General features: G+C 40.7%; 1 protein-coding gene across 6 annotated transcripts in view; it reads right to left on the bottom strand.

Moving 5' to 3' along the window:
* The window catches only part of KAT6B (lysine acetyltransferase 6B), a 231,578-nt gene that overhangs the window by 66,523 nt on the left and 147,327 nt on the right, over positions 1–17,728 (bottom strand). For 4 of the 6 annotated variants that reach the window (XM_014601453.3, XM_019497179.2, XM_059729742.1 and 1 more), the window contains exons 8-10: positions 13,004–13,136; positions 2,646–3,577; positions 1,584–1,705 (exon numbers count right to left, since the gene is read on the bottom strand). In XM_014601453.3, coding sequence (XP_014456939.1) covers positions 1,584–1,705; positions 2,646–3,577; positions 13,004–13,136 — 1,187 coding nt within the window. The remainder of the gene's footprint in view (positions 1–1,583; positions 1,706–2,645; positions 3,578–13,003; positions 13,137–17,728) is intronic. The other 2 variants (XM_014601454.3, XM_014601455.3) reach the window with 2 other exon arrangements.

Raw genomic sequence — 17,728 nt, 5'->3', positions numbered from 1 at the left:
AAGTCTGCCCGTAACCTCCATTCTCCTGGAAGTGGGGCTCAGCTACGATTGACAGAAGATGGACCCAACCTAACAGGGGTATGTTCACATTCAATCTCAATGACAGCCTCTGCCAGGAGAGTCTTGGCTCACATTCTGTGATGTCCTCCCATCTCCAAAAGGTGATGAATGGTGACAAAAGGTGACACTTGCCTTCCCCAAAAATGGATTAACCTCTCTTGCAAGCAGGTATCCTGAATGCAGAGGGTCCCATTTGGTACTTCTACTACTCACTGGATGTTAAAGTAAGTTAGTTCCAAGAGAAATAAGAGTTGTTCCCTTGGTAGCTAGATTCCTTAGATAAGGTTGATGCAGGATGGTAGAAAGGATCATCTTGATCAAATCAAATAAACCTATAAAAAGTTTACACTGCTGCACTGTGGGATGATTGGAAATCATTCTGTACAAGACAAGTAACTAGCAGGAAACAAGAAAAAAGAAAAGGCTCAAAAGCCAACTCACACTAGGCAAACTGACAGGGCCAAGAGATCATGCCTAACTCAGAAGTTAAAGCCCTGTACCAAGCACAATATCAGGCTCTGCACTTCTGGCTACATAAATGGAAAATGATTACTGAGGCTCCTGCTACACATTACATATATTATGCAATTAACTGGCACACTACACTATAAATTTAGACCAGCCACACATTCAAAGTCATTATTACATGATAAATATTATTATCCAGCTATAAAAAGAGCCAACCAGATATAAAGTTAGTGCTTGAAAATATGTAACAACTCTATAGCTTGTTTTAATTTAGCTTTCATTTGAATTTGTAGCAAGACCCTGAAAAAAACTGCCAAAGATGACCCATGTAGAAAAGCAGAGCTGGAAAAGCAAAGCTTACGTTCTTATTTATGACACAATGCTATGGAAGGCTGTGGTAGCAAGGGCTATTGTGTGCTTCCCTCTAACCTGTGTTTGCCTGAGGCACAAATTCTACTCCAGTTCCACCTCTTATTAAACAAACCCTTCTACCTACTAGACTTAAACAAAAAATCTTGTCTTTTTTCATTAGACAAAGGGACAGAGAAAAATCCAGTTATCATGCCTGAAGCTTCTTCAGCCAAGAAATTAATCCAACTGCAGCAGAATATATATAAATATGTAGTGTTAAATAAGAACAAATACTTACTACACCAGCTTACTACACCACTAACTACAACACTTACTACTACACCACTACACCACTTACTACAACAGCTTTAGTCAAATCCACCAAATGAGGGTCATACCACAAAAGTCTTACAGAATTAAAAATGTGTTGTGAGTTTTAAAAGGACAATGTAAAAGTAGTAAAACTGTGCACTAATCATAACCCTCCCCCACAGTTTTGACTGCCTCTTCACAAAAATGGTACACTTATTTATCTGGTGGCTATTCAAAGCGGCTGCTTTCTGTGGAGATTTAAAAAGAAAGTCAAAAAATATATCAAAATATGAGAATGAGCAATTCACAAAAAGTAAGTACACGGTTATTTATAAAGGTAATTGAATTTAACGTATACACTTAATTACCAAATTATTGGCAGCTAGTCTTACCTCCAGAGAAAGTTCCCGGGCCTGCTTAAAAACTTCTAAATCCTCCTCTGTAACAGTGTCCTTGCTTCCAACCAGAAAAACATCTGTATTTTCTTGTTTGATGCTTAATTTGATTTCAGTATCTGTTATTTAAAACCAGCAGAAAGTTTATTCACAGACATGAAGACCACACATGCCTTAACAGGGTGGTACTCCTAAACAGAACTGTAGGCAATTGAGGCTCCCATTCTACTTTATACCTGAATTCCTTTATACCTGTTATAGGAACTATGCCTTTTCCCCTCCCTCTGTCATTGAAGAAACAATTCGTAGTGTCTGTTCACCTGTCTCATGCAAGCCTTTAGAGTCTAGTTCAATTATACTAAATGAATTTTGAAAACAACCCGCCTAAAATAACTAAGGTGATAGGTTCTACTGAACATGTCCTGGGAAATCTCAGCAGAATAAAATAAAAATCCAGTGTCCCCCTTTGTGCTATATTAAACAAAAACCCCTTTTAGAAAAAACTCAGAAAACCAATGCTAAGCTAAGAATACAACCAGACATTATAAATATATTTCCTCTTAAATAAAAATAATCAGAAAAAGGACATTTCACAGCAGTACAGATCAAGTGTTGTGGAGACTGCAGCAGGATGGAATTGATCATGAAAAAGCAATGGAGCAGAGGGAAATGAATTGAAATGCCCATCATTATAAGCGCTGATAGCACACAATCATAATGACAGCACTACTGCCAGAGAAAGGGCAGGGGAAAGAACAAGGAAGTAGCATGAAAGTGGCTACTCATGCGGTACTACAAAGCCATAAGCGACATTATGAAGGCATTTGGGGCTCCTAGTGCCACTACAGATGCATAAATAATAATAAAAAGGTGGTGTAGTATTAGTCAGAAAAAACATTTTGGAGGTTTAGTCAGCATTAGATAAAAAGGTCAAAGTTTTATTGCTTTTGTATGGAAGTGAAGGAAGAACAAGAGAAATAGCTAAGACCTATGTGACAAAATAAGAATTTTGGTTTTGGACGGGACGCAGGTTTGGTTGGCGCTTTGACCTTTGCTTACCATTATCCTGATCAGGTTTAATCCTTCCGTCTGCCAAGCTCCCCTTCCCTGGTGAGGGGGTCCCCATCTGAGGGGTCACTTTATACTTTAATCTGCCTAGAATCCTGTGCTTTTTAAGGAAAGTTGTTCGCTTGAAATGAGCAATTGCTTTAAAAGCACGTCCTCTAGATACACCCCATCCAGAGGCAGAGGAATGAGAAATAAACCTACTTCTAACCTCTTTCTTTCCATAGAAATGGGTATTAGATTTTGATGCGGAAGATAATTCTGGTTTACGACGCATACGTTTGGGTGGTGCATAACTTGGGTGTCCCTTTTTTCGAGACTGTCCCTGAGTAGTATAAATATGAGAAAGTCCATCAAAGAGTCCCTTTAGCTGACTGTTATTAGGAAGGCTACCAACGGAGGGTGCACTTGACTGACTGGAAGAACTTTGGGGAGAGTTAGAAGAGGTGGAAGTGCTGGATTTTTGTGAACTGGGGCTCTGACCAGAGATGGGGGTTGGGGGTAGAAGTGAAGAAGGTGGAGGTTTTAGCTTTTGTGTGGTACCTGTAGCCAACACATGAGAAGTGCATGACTGTTTCTGAGAGACCTTTTTCCTTGGACGATAGTGCTTTGAAAAGTCTATTATTTCACCTCGTGATCTGCGACCATCGGGTGATGGTGTAAAAAACTTAGTAAGGCCATCAATGAGCCCTTTGGTTTTCTTGTTTACTTTAAGTGTAGAGGCAGATATGTAGGTGGAGGTGGTGGTGATTTTGGTGGTGGCACCAGGCCGAGTGGGGTCTGTAACAGGCAATCTGCTGCTTGAATCCTTCACAGATGCAGCATGACCAGATGAAGGTGTGGTACAGACTTTAGTCTTTTGACCCCTACCAGGTGACCCCCTTCCTGTGAATGCATTCATGGATCCTTCATCACTGGTTACAGACCTATGCAAAAATTTGGAAAATAAAATCAACATTAAAAAGCTACAAAAACTTCTGACAAACAATTCTATACTCTACACAAATTATAAATCTCATTGTACTTAAAAATCAAGTACTGAATAGTGACCTTTAAAAATATGTACGCATATGATTTACTGAATGAGATGGCAGCTAATATCTATCTAGTTTCTCTGTAGAAAGGAACTGGGTTGGGAAAAGCCTTCAATATATACAAACTCATATCTAATTTTATTAAGGAAAAAAGTGTGTTTCTTTTGTGAGATAAATCATTAATACACTAGTTTTGAGCACATCAATCACTTCAATGCAGTTAAAATCTATAACATAAATCCAAGAGATACACATATCCTGTGCCACAAAATATACACAGCACATCAAAACACTGTATTGATTTCAGCAACGCTTTCACTAGAAATGCAGACTAGTTTGACCATCATGGTAGCATGGTGACATAATACAGAGATTTCTCAGCAAACTGCTCTTTTTGTGTGATTTTACTTATTTACCTCAAGTAAACTTATGCTTTTATCAAAAAATTTAAACCTTTAAAAAATAATGCAGAGCTACAGGCGGAGTGAGAAAATTTATGCATAGAACGATCGCAAAACCAAAGCAACCTCTATTTTCTTTTTTAAAAAGGGGGGCAAAATGGTAGTTAAGGCAAAAAGTAGAGAGAGGAAAACAGCAAAAAAGCATACATAAAATAATGATCAAATAAAAGCCGTAATTGTGTTAGGCATGACATGGAAGATCTTGAAGAGAAGCAGTGAATTTTACTAAGAGTGAGCAGAGGGCATCCTGGAGGCCAACATTTGCATTAAAGAAAGTGCTGATTTAGCTGTCAGCTAATGACTGAATGAAAAGAAAGAACACTGAAGGGAATATTGAAGAGTGGTATTTTGTTGAAGTGAATACAAACTGAACAGCTAAGAGTATTCATAGTACAGAAATACATGTCATCAGGAAGTGTTATCAAATTGCAAACCATAATTACATCAAATTATTCCATTCTGTCTCCTCTCCCCAAATGCATCCTTGCATTCGTTCAAAAAGTTAGCTTGCTTATTTTGCAGAGGAAGATTTCCTTCCACAGATTTTGCCTTCTTAATTGAGAAGCTGAAATAATTAATTCCAACAGATTACTTTTAATTAGAGATGGAACAGCCTGGGGCTACCATCTGGTTAGCTGAACTCCAAGGGCCCACCAGCCTTAAAATTGGCCCCTGCTCCACTCCCACTTGTCACTGAATCTGGTTTGCTCTTGAGAGTCCACCTCTTCCTAAAAAATACCATCTTTTTCTCTTAAGTCTTCTGAATCTTTTGATGCCATAAATTCATGTTTGTAGCTTCAAAAATCTATTGACAGTAGCAGATGTATTAATAACAACCAGCACACAGAGGTTAACAAGCACCTGGCTTTATTTCATCTCTTGCAGTAACTTTCCTCATCAGAGCTCCATACAGAGGTCCTTTAGGCAGTACCATTTCAATATAATAAGATAGGTTTCTTTTAGACTACACCAAAATGGCTCAGATGCATCAGCAACACTACACACATTAAGGTTAAGCCCATATGAAAAATGGCAGGATAAGCTGCCTGCCATAACTTGTTACTGTTTTGAAGAAAGATTCTTTCTGGAGTAAATTCTACCCAGGTAATTGCTATTCTTCCATTTCCTAGCATGACATTAAGATGTAATCTCATTTAAGATAAACATTTTTTGTATGCTGTTTAAATTTTAACACAAAAATGGGATTGAGAAGATGGGGGAATTTATTTTCAAGAAATACTTTAAGTTGTTCTTGGGGATTAGCTTGACATCCTCAGGTACAATAAACTGGAAAAGAGATTCTTAGAGGCAGAACCCTTTGGAGGATTTGCACATTTTTTAAATATAGCATTCATTATGGTTCAAGGCCCCACTATCCAACCTTAAGAGTTGAATTCAAAGGGTTTCTAAATGTTTCCCTTCTGTTTTGACCTTGATTTCATTTCTCCTGCCAGATACTACCCTCCCATGAATAGAGTGATTTAACTGCAGAATCCCCAAACTTGGTCAAACACTGTCAGTAGGGACTAGATAGTGGCCACATCTACACAAGATGCTGACTGCGCAGTAGCCCAATACTACTGTGCAGTAGTGTTGCGTGACAAAGACCATGATGCAACACTATTGGGCAGTAGTATTCAGCTACTGTGCAGTAGCATCACAAAAAAAGTGTTTGTTGGTACTACTGTGCAGTAACTCAGGTTACTGCACATTCATTTAGTACTTATTTATACAAGTACTAAATAAATGCATATTAACAATTCCGTAGTAGTGTCTCATGTAGGCTCAAGTGAGTACTACTAGTGGAAGATTTTGTTGGGTTTTTTTTAGTGGTCTGAAACAGATCCATACACTTGAAAATGCTGTGCTTCCTTAGGGTTTTTAGGCAGGATTTATTATCTATATTTGGGATCATCTGAGTAACGTATTTCCAAAGAAAAGTCCCTAGGAAAGGCTTATGCCTCATCTCATCAGGCTTGAAATCAGTTGCTTCTTCCAAGAAACACTATTTAAGAAGTCATGAGAAGTTCAAGTTAGCCCTACAAGCTTGGCTAAAGCTTGACTGATGTGCCGCAAACTGCACATGTGCCACAAGATTTTTGCCTGACGAGGTGACACACATGCTCCATGTTGCTCTATAGCACATGTCAACATACTATATCCACTGAACCTAAACCACATCCAAGGACTACGAGACTCCTGAGGACATATCTAAACTAGAAGCTCTTCAGCAGGTCAGCAGACCTAACGTGGACACAGCTTATACTGGCAAAGCTGAAGTTTTACTGGTAGTTATTCTACTCCACTTCACCTTGTATACGAAACAAGATGTACTGCTAAAGCACAATTCTGGGAGTAAAACTCCATCTACACTCACGGCTTTTTACTGGCACAGCTACATTGGTCAGAGATGATATTTCACTCCCCTGAGAATATCAACTGTGTATGTTACTACTCTCTTCCTGTATTCTTATTTAAGTGCAGGGCTATAAAGCAGTTATCTGCAGAAGTTTTGCTTTGTGAAAAGAATGTTTTTACTTAAGCATGGATATTTCTAACATTCACATGAATAGTCATGTGTCACATTAGGGCAAAATTCACATTAGTATTCCGAGTTTAGGCTCATTTAATGAAGAGCCCTTCTTACATACACCTGACAGCTAAAAACATTATTTTAAATTAACATTTTAAAACGTTAAATTTTAAAATTCCTCTAAAATGCATATGAACAGACAGATTCATATTTCACAATAGGGCCCAGGAGAGACTTTGGAAGAAGGGGGAAGGAGAATCCCCATTACAGTGAAGAAAGGAATACGCATGCCTCTTTGATCCTCCAGCATTCTGCAGGCCCCCTTCCATACACAATAGTCCTCAAAGTACAATAGGGAGTCGGATACTACCGTTTCCCTTCCCCATGCTCTCTCCCTTCGGGATGTATGTGGTTGTCATCGACAACTGGTTAATAAGTTCCCTTCTTCCCACAACTGGCCCTGCCCTAGTATCTAACAAGTCCAGATAGACCCCTAATCTCTACCAGCACAGGTGCCTCCCTTACCACCACTTCCTCAAAAACCAAGGCAATTCCCTGCCCAACACTTTCATTCACAGAGTTAATTTTATCAGGCAGTACCTTGCACCCTTCCAGAATATCTAATGCACCTAAATCTGAAGGACTGAAAGATCACAAAAAGAGGTTAAGGTAAGGCATCTCCATATACCCTCACTCCTCACATTTGGCAATAGTTGTTGTAACAGGACTGAACCTGACCTATATTTTCCAAGATCTGCCTTTTCTTATGCTGCCACACATAGCCTCATTAGGCTCAGCGTGGCTGTACTAAGCCAGGAGATGGTTTCAGCAATTTCCTGAGGCCTGCTCTGCCATTGAAGCAGCAGCTGTTCCTCAAGAAATCCAAAAGGCCTCTTTACCTTCAATATGTAGGAAGTCCAAGGAGTCAAAATAGCTATAGAAAAATACACTGCACTAGGCAGAGCAAGATGACAAGGAAACAAGAGTGCTTTACCCTTTTCTAACAGCTTTATGCACATTCCCAGTACCCACTAAAAGGCCATATAATTTGCCATGCATTTTCTTTTAACTATTGCCTAAGGGAATTTAACTGTTCAGTAATACACACCATACTACATAATTAGGCTCAGCTGGGGATAACTGAAGCATTATCCCTGAGGCAGTGCACAGGACAAGGATAAATAGCTATTAACATCTGGCAACTCTGTTTGTCTGACGTAACGTGTAGATCATGCCAGCTAGCTCACTAGGTCACTAAGCCTGGCCTAACCACAGACAACAGAGGAATCGTGGATTAATCTAAATTTACTCTACAGCAGAGACATCAAACATATGGCCTGTGGGCTGGGTCTGGCCTGTGGAGCTGTATGATCCAGCCCATGTGTGCTACTTGGGGCATGCGCTAGCTCCAGACTCATCCACTCATATGGCATGTAGGCTGGACCTGGCACCGTGCAGGTGGTCAGTCATGGGTACTGTGTGCCCACTGGCTCCAGGACCAGTCTAAATCAGGCCATGTTAGAGCCAACACACTGGGTCAGCCTGGTTGGACACTACATAAAGGCCATGCCCTGTGCAGTGCCACATCCAGCCCACACACTACATGCAACACAAACCCCAGACCAGATCATCACGTTTATCACCACAGGTGCTGCACATAGCATAGGGAATAAGTCCCAATTCAGCATGCAGACCAGACCAGCCTCTCTCATCTGGCCTGAGGACTTGGATGCGTTTGACACCCCTGCTCTATAGTAAAGAAGGAACACACAACTGGCTCTCCCAAGGTAGGTGCCCACAGTGGAATGTATTACAGCACATGACCACTAAATGGCAGGAAGCTGGTTTGCACTGAGCAAACGCTTACCCCTTCATGGAAGTAACTAGGGGAGTGGACATGTGACAAATTCCATGTGGTATAATTACTTCAAGGGGTAACTTTAACCTGTATTGAAGTCATTCACTTTATAGTAGGGTTGTACATTGTGGGTCCATTCCATTTTTACTATGTAGTAAAGTCAATTTATTACACAGAATATGCGTTGCATGTATGCCCTCAGGTAAAGGTGACCAATAATCCCTTATTATTCTCATGCTTTCCCAATTGTTCTGAAGCTGCTCAAGAAGACCACAGACCTCATGGCAATATGATGAAACATGGTAAGAAGCAGAGTTAAGGTTTTATAGGGGACATTATCTTAACTGTGTATTTTGAAAGTTTGATATTAAGAGATTTATTTTCAACTCACTGGGAACGTCTACACAAGACATTTACTGCAGTAGACCACTTAGCGTCACAGTAAACATCTTGCATCTACATGTGCAGTCCTATTAGGTCACAGGAAACTAACATTTAAACAGCAGGGTAGTTCTTGTAAATACAAGTAATATCTTGCTGTGGAGTTTTTTACTCTGCAGCACTATGTGTGTAGATGCTGATGTTACTGGCTGGGGCTTGAGAGCGCCTCAGTTCAGGGAGCGAGCCCTACACTGGAGACCGTCATGCTTCAGCTAGCCCCTCTGCACCATGTTGAGTTGGCCTGGAGCAATCATGGGCTGGCAAGCTGACCCCTGGTCCCAGCCTTCTAGCCGGGGGTTGCTCTGATCCAGCTCAACATGCTGCTGTCCTGGGTCCATGTGTAAATCTGGTGCCCAGGAGCAATAAACTTTGGCTTAATAAGTATTGAAGTTTATTGCTTTGCCTTAATAACACGTGTCAATGTGCCCATCATAACCGAGAATTCAGAGGTTTAACTACAGGTATATCTGCTGTTCAAGAGAAAAGAGACACTGCTGGTCAAACAATGTTTTGGGCAGTGAATATATGAGGGATTTAGAGAGAAGACAACTAGTGAAGGAGGATTTTAGGACACATTTGGACAGGGTCACAAAACTGAGATGAGGAGTAGTGGCATGTGAATGATAGTGAAGCTCTCCAACTCTACAAATGAAGCCTATACAAATACCTAAATAACAGAGGAAAGCATTGAGGACATAGATGAGGTGAGTGGACACAAATATGTGATGGAAGGAGATATGCTACTGTCCTCATTTCCTTGCAGCTTCATATAACCCATTCTTACCATTCACCATTAATTCAGGCTGAATTGTGCTCAGTAGCCCTCCTTTCAGCTTTAAGATATCCAACGTGTCTTGGTTAAAAACATGTCTTGTTTGGTTAAAAACAAACAAACAAACAAAGTCTGTGGAGAAGGGAGATATCAGAGTTGCAGACTCACCACCCCAGCACTGTCCTGTCTAGGGGGTACAAGGCTGTGTATGTACATGTACAAGGCTGTGTACAGACATTTAATTTCTATTGGAGAATTGTCATTCTTTTGGTAGAAAACAAAAATGTGTAGATGTTCAAGCTTTTTCTCCTGGAGCAAAACCAGCCATTCCAAGAGAAGAATAACTCAGGAACAACCAGGGTTAAATCATTCCTAGGAGAATTTATCCCAGGAGGCTGAATCCCAGGAGCACACCTTCTTCCCGCTTAACTGCTCCTGGGGAACAAGAGGACTAGAGTTGGGGAAAAGGCCAAAGACTGCAGTACTTTCCAAAGACTGCGGTCACTCTCTTGAGAAGGGTTATGGGGCAGTTGTTCCCCCTCCCACTGACAGGAAGAGAGGGGAAGGGCAGCCCCCACTGTGAGAAGCAGGAGTTCCTGGTGTGGAAGCAGGCAGGGGCTTTCCCACACCACTCTGTCTGATCGGGTCCTGAGCACCAGGAGCTAAGAGCAGGGAGCAGTGCCCCCTGCCTACTTCCCCCTGCCCCCTCCAAGCTCAGCTGAGTGGCAGGGTTAGTGAGCCAGGCTTCCAAGCCTGGCTTGGCTGTGCCAACTTTCCCTTGCATCCCACTGCTGTTCAGCTGAGCAGAGGAGACAGTCATTTAAAAGCCAAAAGGGCCAGGAACACAGCATGAAGAGACTTTCCCCAAGCCCAGCTGCCAGCTTTCCTTTGTTGCCCACTTGACCCAAAGTGGGGTGAGGCAGGTTTCTGTGCTCCATCAGTAAAGCACGGGAACCTTCCCACACAGACAAAATGCCCCTGCCTCAGTCTGCAGTGCTCCAGGTCACCATGGGGTTGCACAGGGCTGCAGCAGTACTCCCAGAGCCTTGCTGCAGTGGCTAAGTGCTCCCTCCTCCCCTCCCTACACACCCCTAGGTCAGTCCTAAGAATGGAAGGTGTTGTAGCTATTCTTCTTTAAGGGAAAACTGGGAGGGTTCCTACCACTGGAGAATTCCCGCTTCCTACCAATCAACTGACTGGTGGCATGGGGTGGTCATTCCCCTGGGGCTGGCTCCCTCCCAGGGCTGTCTGTGACAGCTGCTGATTTCCAGCAGCTGCACAACTAACACTTGACAGCCTGCTCCTCTTCCCAGGGAAAGGAGAGGACAGGCTGCCAATTAATGGGCTCCACTAAGGATGGGGACGGCCCAGAGAACAGCTCTCTAGTGCCCCCTGGCTGGAAAGCTTACCTTTGAAGCTCTCCAAGTAGGGACTGGAGAAAAGTCTGTAGAGTCCACATTCTAGGCCAGTGGTCACCAACCGGTTGACTGCGATTGACCGGTAGATCCTGGAGCCTCTTGAGGTCAATCCGGAGGGGGGGGGGGCGGGCGCGCAGCGGGGGGGCTGTACGTGTGCATGCATGCATGCAAGCACACACCTCCCCCCGCTTAACAGGTCAGTCAGTGGGGGAGGGAAGGAGCAGATGCCTGGGGGGTACATGCAGTGCCGCTCGGGGCACAAAGCCCAGCCCACAGAGGGAGCTGCCTCCGCCATGCACAAAAAGGCAGGGGACACATGCCCCTCCTCCCAAACTTGGGGCAGCGCCAGCAACTGCAGCTCTGTGGTAGGTAGCAGGGCTGGAGCAGGGGCAGGCTCCATCCCCTGCCCTGTGCCGGCTGTGCAGGGCCTGCCCCTGTTTCAACCCTGCTACCTTACCTGCTGGGCTTTTAGAGACCACTCTCCTAGTCTATTTTTCTACCAGAAGAAATTTCTTCCTGGAGAAATGAATATCTCTAAAGAACCTAAAACAAACATAATAATTGCATCACTTTTGGACACAATATTGATACAAGCTTTTATGCTGTAATTGTTACAACAGAATAATCCTGTGGTAATACAGGTGTAGCAAAACTGTTCCAACTTTAACTTTGCTTTATCCAAGGTCAAAGTTAGGGTGATTTAGCTACCATGTGTGGCTAAAGGGCGTGAAGATATAGCAGTTACAACCTAATAGCTTGTGCGTACTTCCAGGCAAGCAGCTGCTCCTGCTCTTTTAAAGTGGCTAAAAAGTAGGTTTGTCCATACCTTAACATAGCCAGGTATCTAGGGGCCCAGAGATAATGTAACAGGAACAACAGCTGCCTCCTCTAGTGCCCAGTGTCTACTCATTAGCAGAGAGAGCTAGTTAGCTGTATTAGTCTGGAGTCAGGCAAAAGGGAGAAGAAATTTGCATCTTGATAGACTAACTAAATCAGAGATGTATAGTATAAGCTTCCATAAGCAGAGGGCTTACTTCATCAGATTCTGGAGGAGGACCCTCTTCACATCACCTGATGAAGTAAGACCTCTGCTGTACATCTCTGATTTAGTTAGTATATAAAGGTACAAATCTACCCTGCCTTCTTTAGTGTCTATTCAAAGAATAACTTTTCTCAGATTAACTCTGGAACCATTTGCTGGGCCTCACAGAATACCCTTTAACTAAGAAAAAACTCAATATGGGGGCTGATTATAAGATGCTGGAGGAACTAGTATTAACTTATTATGGGGTAGAAAGTTGTATTTTTAAACAAATCATATTTCTGCAAATTAAACATTAGCGCACAGCAGCTTCCTGAGTGGGGAGCTACAAAATAACCTGAACGAAAACCTGTAAGCCTTTTTGCTGTGGCAGAGTAATTTTAATGTTCGTTATGGATTGTGTGGATAAGTCAGGTATGGCCAACTCATTCCAGTGCAGTCACTATTCATTACCACAGTTTGTTTCATTACAAGTATTCAGGACACTACACTATTCATACATAAATCAAAGTTTAAGTCCATCTCTAGATTCCATAACGATTTTTAAGTCATGCAAACTTTTAGTGCATCTTTTGCTGTCATCAGAAGACTCAAAAATACCAACTATAATTAAAGTTATTTTCTATCACATTGAAGTCTTTGCATAATGAGTGCTTCTCTCCATGTGATTTTTTTTTTCAGATTGCTCTACTGAGCCAAAACAGTAGTTTAATTTTAAATGAACTCCCACCACCTAAAATACTATCTGATTATGTTTTCAGGAACATCAGAGGAAATTAAAAAAGAAACCTACAACATTCGTTGCTTTAGTTTATTTTTCGGTCGTCCAATAGGTTTTGCATATCGTCGCCTTATTTGGGCAGCTTTCTCATGAAGTAGCTTTCTTCCCTTTTTCTTTGGTCTACAGACCTGGCAAATCCACATCCCTGCATTAAAAAAAAAGATTAATTGATTCAACTGCACACATTCAGTATGTATTCTATTTATATTCAAGACGTAACAAGCTATGTGACAAGTGCTTTAGGCCAACAGGTTTTGTTCTTGCAAAGAAGGTGAAGGACTAAGGGACAGAGGAAAAAGAAATCAGTTTTCGTATTTCACAGCTGAGTGGAAGCAGTTGCTTGTCCCTACCCCCTTCCAGTAACAAGCAGGATTCCTATTCTAAACTTGTTTCTTCTTTCCACTTTCAGACAGGCCTTTCTCTAAGAGGCAGCAGATCAAGTTTTTAATTGAAAAACAAAGTAACGCATGAAAAGACTTCTGTTGTCTTCTCAGAGTCAATTTCAGTGTTAATTACCCTCATTTAAGTTTTCTGGAGCAATCAATCTGAACCTATGAAGAACTGTGTAGAGGACACAGTCATTAGGCTTATCATACAAACTGTTCAGCCAAGAATGTAACAGAAACTCTGTGGCTGAAAACCTCATGAAGGTTCTTGTTGTGGTGGTACATGACAGCATGCCATAAAGCATACACTCATCAAGTTAAGGGTCACAATTTGCCTAAGGGGTTCCTATTTTTCTGGTTAGCAATCATCCCAAAATTGACTGGTTATCCTTATTAGGGAGGGAAGGCCTTAATGATACTCTGATTCTTTAAAAGCCTATCTATACTACAGTGGAACAAATCATGGAATCATAGGACTGGAAAAAACCCCCCACTCATGTCTAGTCTATGCCTATGGCCAGATACAAGATTTGCTGTTCCTAAAACAATGCAATACGGCATACAACTCTGTAGTACTTGAAGGGGAGTATACCGAAATTTTGATCTTGCAGTGCTGTCTACTAAATCACACTCCTATATCATACTTCAACCAGTAAGGTTCAAGGATTCAACTTCGTAGTCTGTTTAAATGACATTTAGGTTCTATTTATGATGCAAGAAATAGCATCTTAACTCTATTGGGGAGCCTTGCATTTTAATAAGTTCCCCCTACACATAGAGATGTGGGTTTTGCAGAATTCTGAATTGGAAAATTTTCCAATGCTCTAAAAAGAGCGTGATCTGATTTAGCATCTTTATTTTACTTATATTTAGTAAACAAAACTAAAAAAGTACCCCCATGTTAATTTTATGTCTCAACAGCCACAAGTATTTGAACTGAAATATTTCATTAGGTAAAAAATTAAATACAGCACACTTAATGTGGTTTAAATGCTATATCCAAACAAATTCAAAGCTTTATGTGGAAATAAATTATTTTTATTGGAATACTTGTAAAAATGTAAAGACAATACACAATAGCACGTACTTCCCTTACATTGTTTGTTTAAATTTAAGGAAAAAAAACAAAGGCACTGAAAACTGTGGACACACTAATTTTAGCACACACAAATTGCTGTGCATGATATGCCATGGCTGAGGATCCACTCATCTATTTCAACAGAGTTTAACTTTCTTCCACTGAGGTCATTGCGGCACCTGCAGTTTCACTGTCACTATCTGTAGAATCAGTTGCACTACTTAATTAGTTCCATTTCAGAATCAAATTGAGGAAAATCTGATTCAGAACTACTTGAACCACATTCTTTTTCCTTAAAAGATGGTTTTACCACTGAGTCTATGGGCAAGGGCAACTTATCATCACATTACATCTTCTCCACTAATTGTGCTTCTGACTGATTCTCCTAAAGCAAGAGATTCTGAGAAATAGAAACAAGCTTAGCAGTGCGTTTATTTGTTAGTCTATTCCTCTTTTTTGTCCTGAATGAGCTGAAAGCCTTCCAGTTCCGTTCACAGGAAGCTGCTGTTGGTGGAATGCTTAGGATGCTTAAAGCAATCCTGGATAACAGTAGGGTGTTACAGTATCCCTTTTACCACTTGAGAAGAGACATTCTCTGTTGCCCTCCAAATGATGTCTTTACTCCAAAGTTTTTCTTTTGCACAGTACTCGGCAGTGTCTGTCACCACAGCTATTATCTATGTTGGGGACATTCTTAGCTACTTCCATAATTGTATTGTGAGCAGTAGATAATTCATCTTCTGATAAATATTATCCTCTGTATTCAGGATCCAAAAGGTTTGCTGCCAGATGAACTGGATGAGATCAAAATTCAAATCTCTTAGTAAACATTTGTTTTACTACTACTTTTTAGGATGGAGGTGAAGAAGGCAAAACCTCAATTAGATTTTCATTCAGTTGTCTGAATATCTCTGGAATATTTGCAAGGCGTGGTGCAGCTCCTTCAAGTTTCTTGATAGCGACTGAAACTGGTAGTAGCAAACTGAAAGCTCCTTGAGCTCGAACCCAGAACACATCGTTGTCAAGAATCTGCTTCCAAATGTTCACAGGAATAATCTAGGATATTGTGTCGTCTATTGAAGTACATTGCAAACAGTTCTTTGTGAGCAAACACTTTGTAGCTGAGCCCTATCTAGTTTCTCCTGGCAATAAAAGTGCACTTTCCTTCCCCTGCTTCTCTTTCTGTAATTGCTTCAGTCTGATTAGCAACATGATGATTGTTCAATACCGTCACAATCGCTTTGCAGTTTGCCAGTATTGTCTTCACTGTATTTGCACTTACTATGTCCTTTGCCAGAAGATTCAACCCATGAGCAAGACAGCCAAATACTATTAAATGAGGATATTTTGCCTTTAATATTTGCCATGCAGCTTTCATGTTACTCGCATTATCAGTTACAAGGACTTGTACCCTGGAGGGACCTGCACTTTCAATCTCTTCACTCAGTAATTTGGCTATGCATTCACCTGTATGACAAGAAGATTTGGTAGCAATTGCTTTCAAAAATATTGGTTCAGGTGCTGCGAACATAATGTTCAATAAAGGATTTCCTTGTACATCAGTCCATCCATCTGACATCAGAGTCAGTGATTCTGCTTGACCAATCCTTTGAATAACCGTTGTTTGAACTCTGTCATACGCTCTATCTATGAGAGAAAGTGATAAGCGATAACGTGATGGTAACTTATATGATGGGTGAACTAGTTTGTAATGTTCCTTCTAGTATTGGTTTTCAGTTATGGAAAGAGGTGTACCACTTGCAAATATAGCTCAAGTCTTATCTGCTTTTTCTTGATCTTCTTTTCATATTTTGTCCACAAAGCTTGATAAAAAGCTTGACTGTCTTGAACAACTACTCACGGTGGATTGCATATCTAGTGACAGTGATCTTGAAAGCGAGGATCTTGCTTCTTCTTCCCCCAGACCTGGCAGCTCAACGTTTTCATTTTCCATTTTTTGCAAATCTGCTATTTCACTTGAGCTACTAAGTTCCTGCAATAATAGGGGAAAAGATTTTTATTTTAGCCTTTTCTAGTCTGGCCTCATCCATCAGAAGGAGTAGGAGAAGTGGCAGGGAGCTTGCTTCCCCCTTCAGTGCCAGAAAGAACACTCTGCTGTTCAATTTGCTGCTCAGTTGCCCTCGGATTGTAGAGCCAAAGAGAAGTATAGTCTGGCCTCTGCCATTGGCCAGAGGACTAAGCTCACTCTGCTGCATTGAAATAGTTAACTATTTATCTATTATGTAATTTTTTAAAAAATTATTGTTAAGCCTAAGCCACTTTGGGTGCAAGCAGAAAAGCAGGATACAAATATTTTAAATAAAAAAAATAAAGAATAGTCTAGAGTTGCATTAACAACTTATAATTTTTTAAAACAATATAGATGCTAGCCTACACTGTGTGTTGTTTAACATATTAATTTGTTTACTTACATGGTATTCCTGAAGTAGACTTTTCTCAGATGCTGATATTCCACCACTCTTGTTGTATTAACTTTCTGTATATGGCTTGTACTCTTTCAGGACAGTTTTTACATGTTGTTAAACGTTTCTTTGTTCTTGTTGTGTTCTTAGCATACTCCTACCCTCAATATTTACATCTTCCAATTTTCTTCCTTCCTTCAGTGGCTTGAACTTCACTATAATGATGCCACACACTAGTTTTATTCTGATTATGTATTCTTATGACTACTTCAAACCAAAAGTACTAACTGATCTTATGCAAACACTTCCAACTTCCCCAACTCAAGAAACGAAATGAGACACTGCTCTGCGTGTTTGCTTAACTGAAAGTGACACAAAAATTAATCAGTTTTAGTTTTGCTTTCTGAGATGAAATAAGAATTTTAGCTCTGGTTTTGATTTGATGCACACAGACAATTAGGTGAATTCATAACTTGATTTTTGGTTTGGATTATTATGCGGGTGTATTTACCCTCCTGTTTACAAATCAATAAAACATATACGTATGTACTTTCTCTCACACTTCCTAGGGATAATCATCTGAAAAACATTAACTGCAACTTTGAAACTGCCAAGATGGCCTAATATTATATTGGCATCCATTCATTGTTACAAATGAATTTTATGAAACAATTAATTTTTATAAATGGAAAATTTCCCATGGAAAAATAAGGCACTGGAACATTTTCCGCACCGCATATCTGCCTATACATTACGTTTGAGCAATGCAAACAGATTTTAATAGTCAACATTAGGGTTAATAATGCAGAAGGGAGACATAAGCATACCTGACAAATGCCTAATTCAGCTA

This window comes from Alligator mississippiensis, chromosome 6 (genome assembly GCF_030867095.1).
Source record: "Alligator mississippiensis isolate rAllMis1 chromosome 6, rAllMis1, whole genome shotgun sequence".
NCBI lineage: Eukaryota > Metazoa > Chordata > Crocodylia > Alligatoridae > Alligator > Alligator mississippiensis.
Note: the sequence above shows the minus strand (reverse complement) of the source record. Positions and strands in the feature narration are given on the sequence as shown.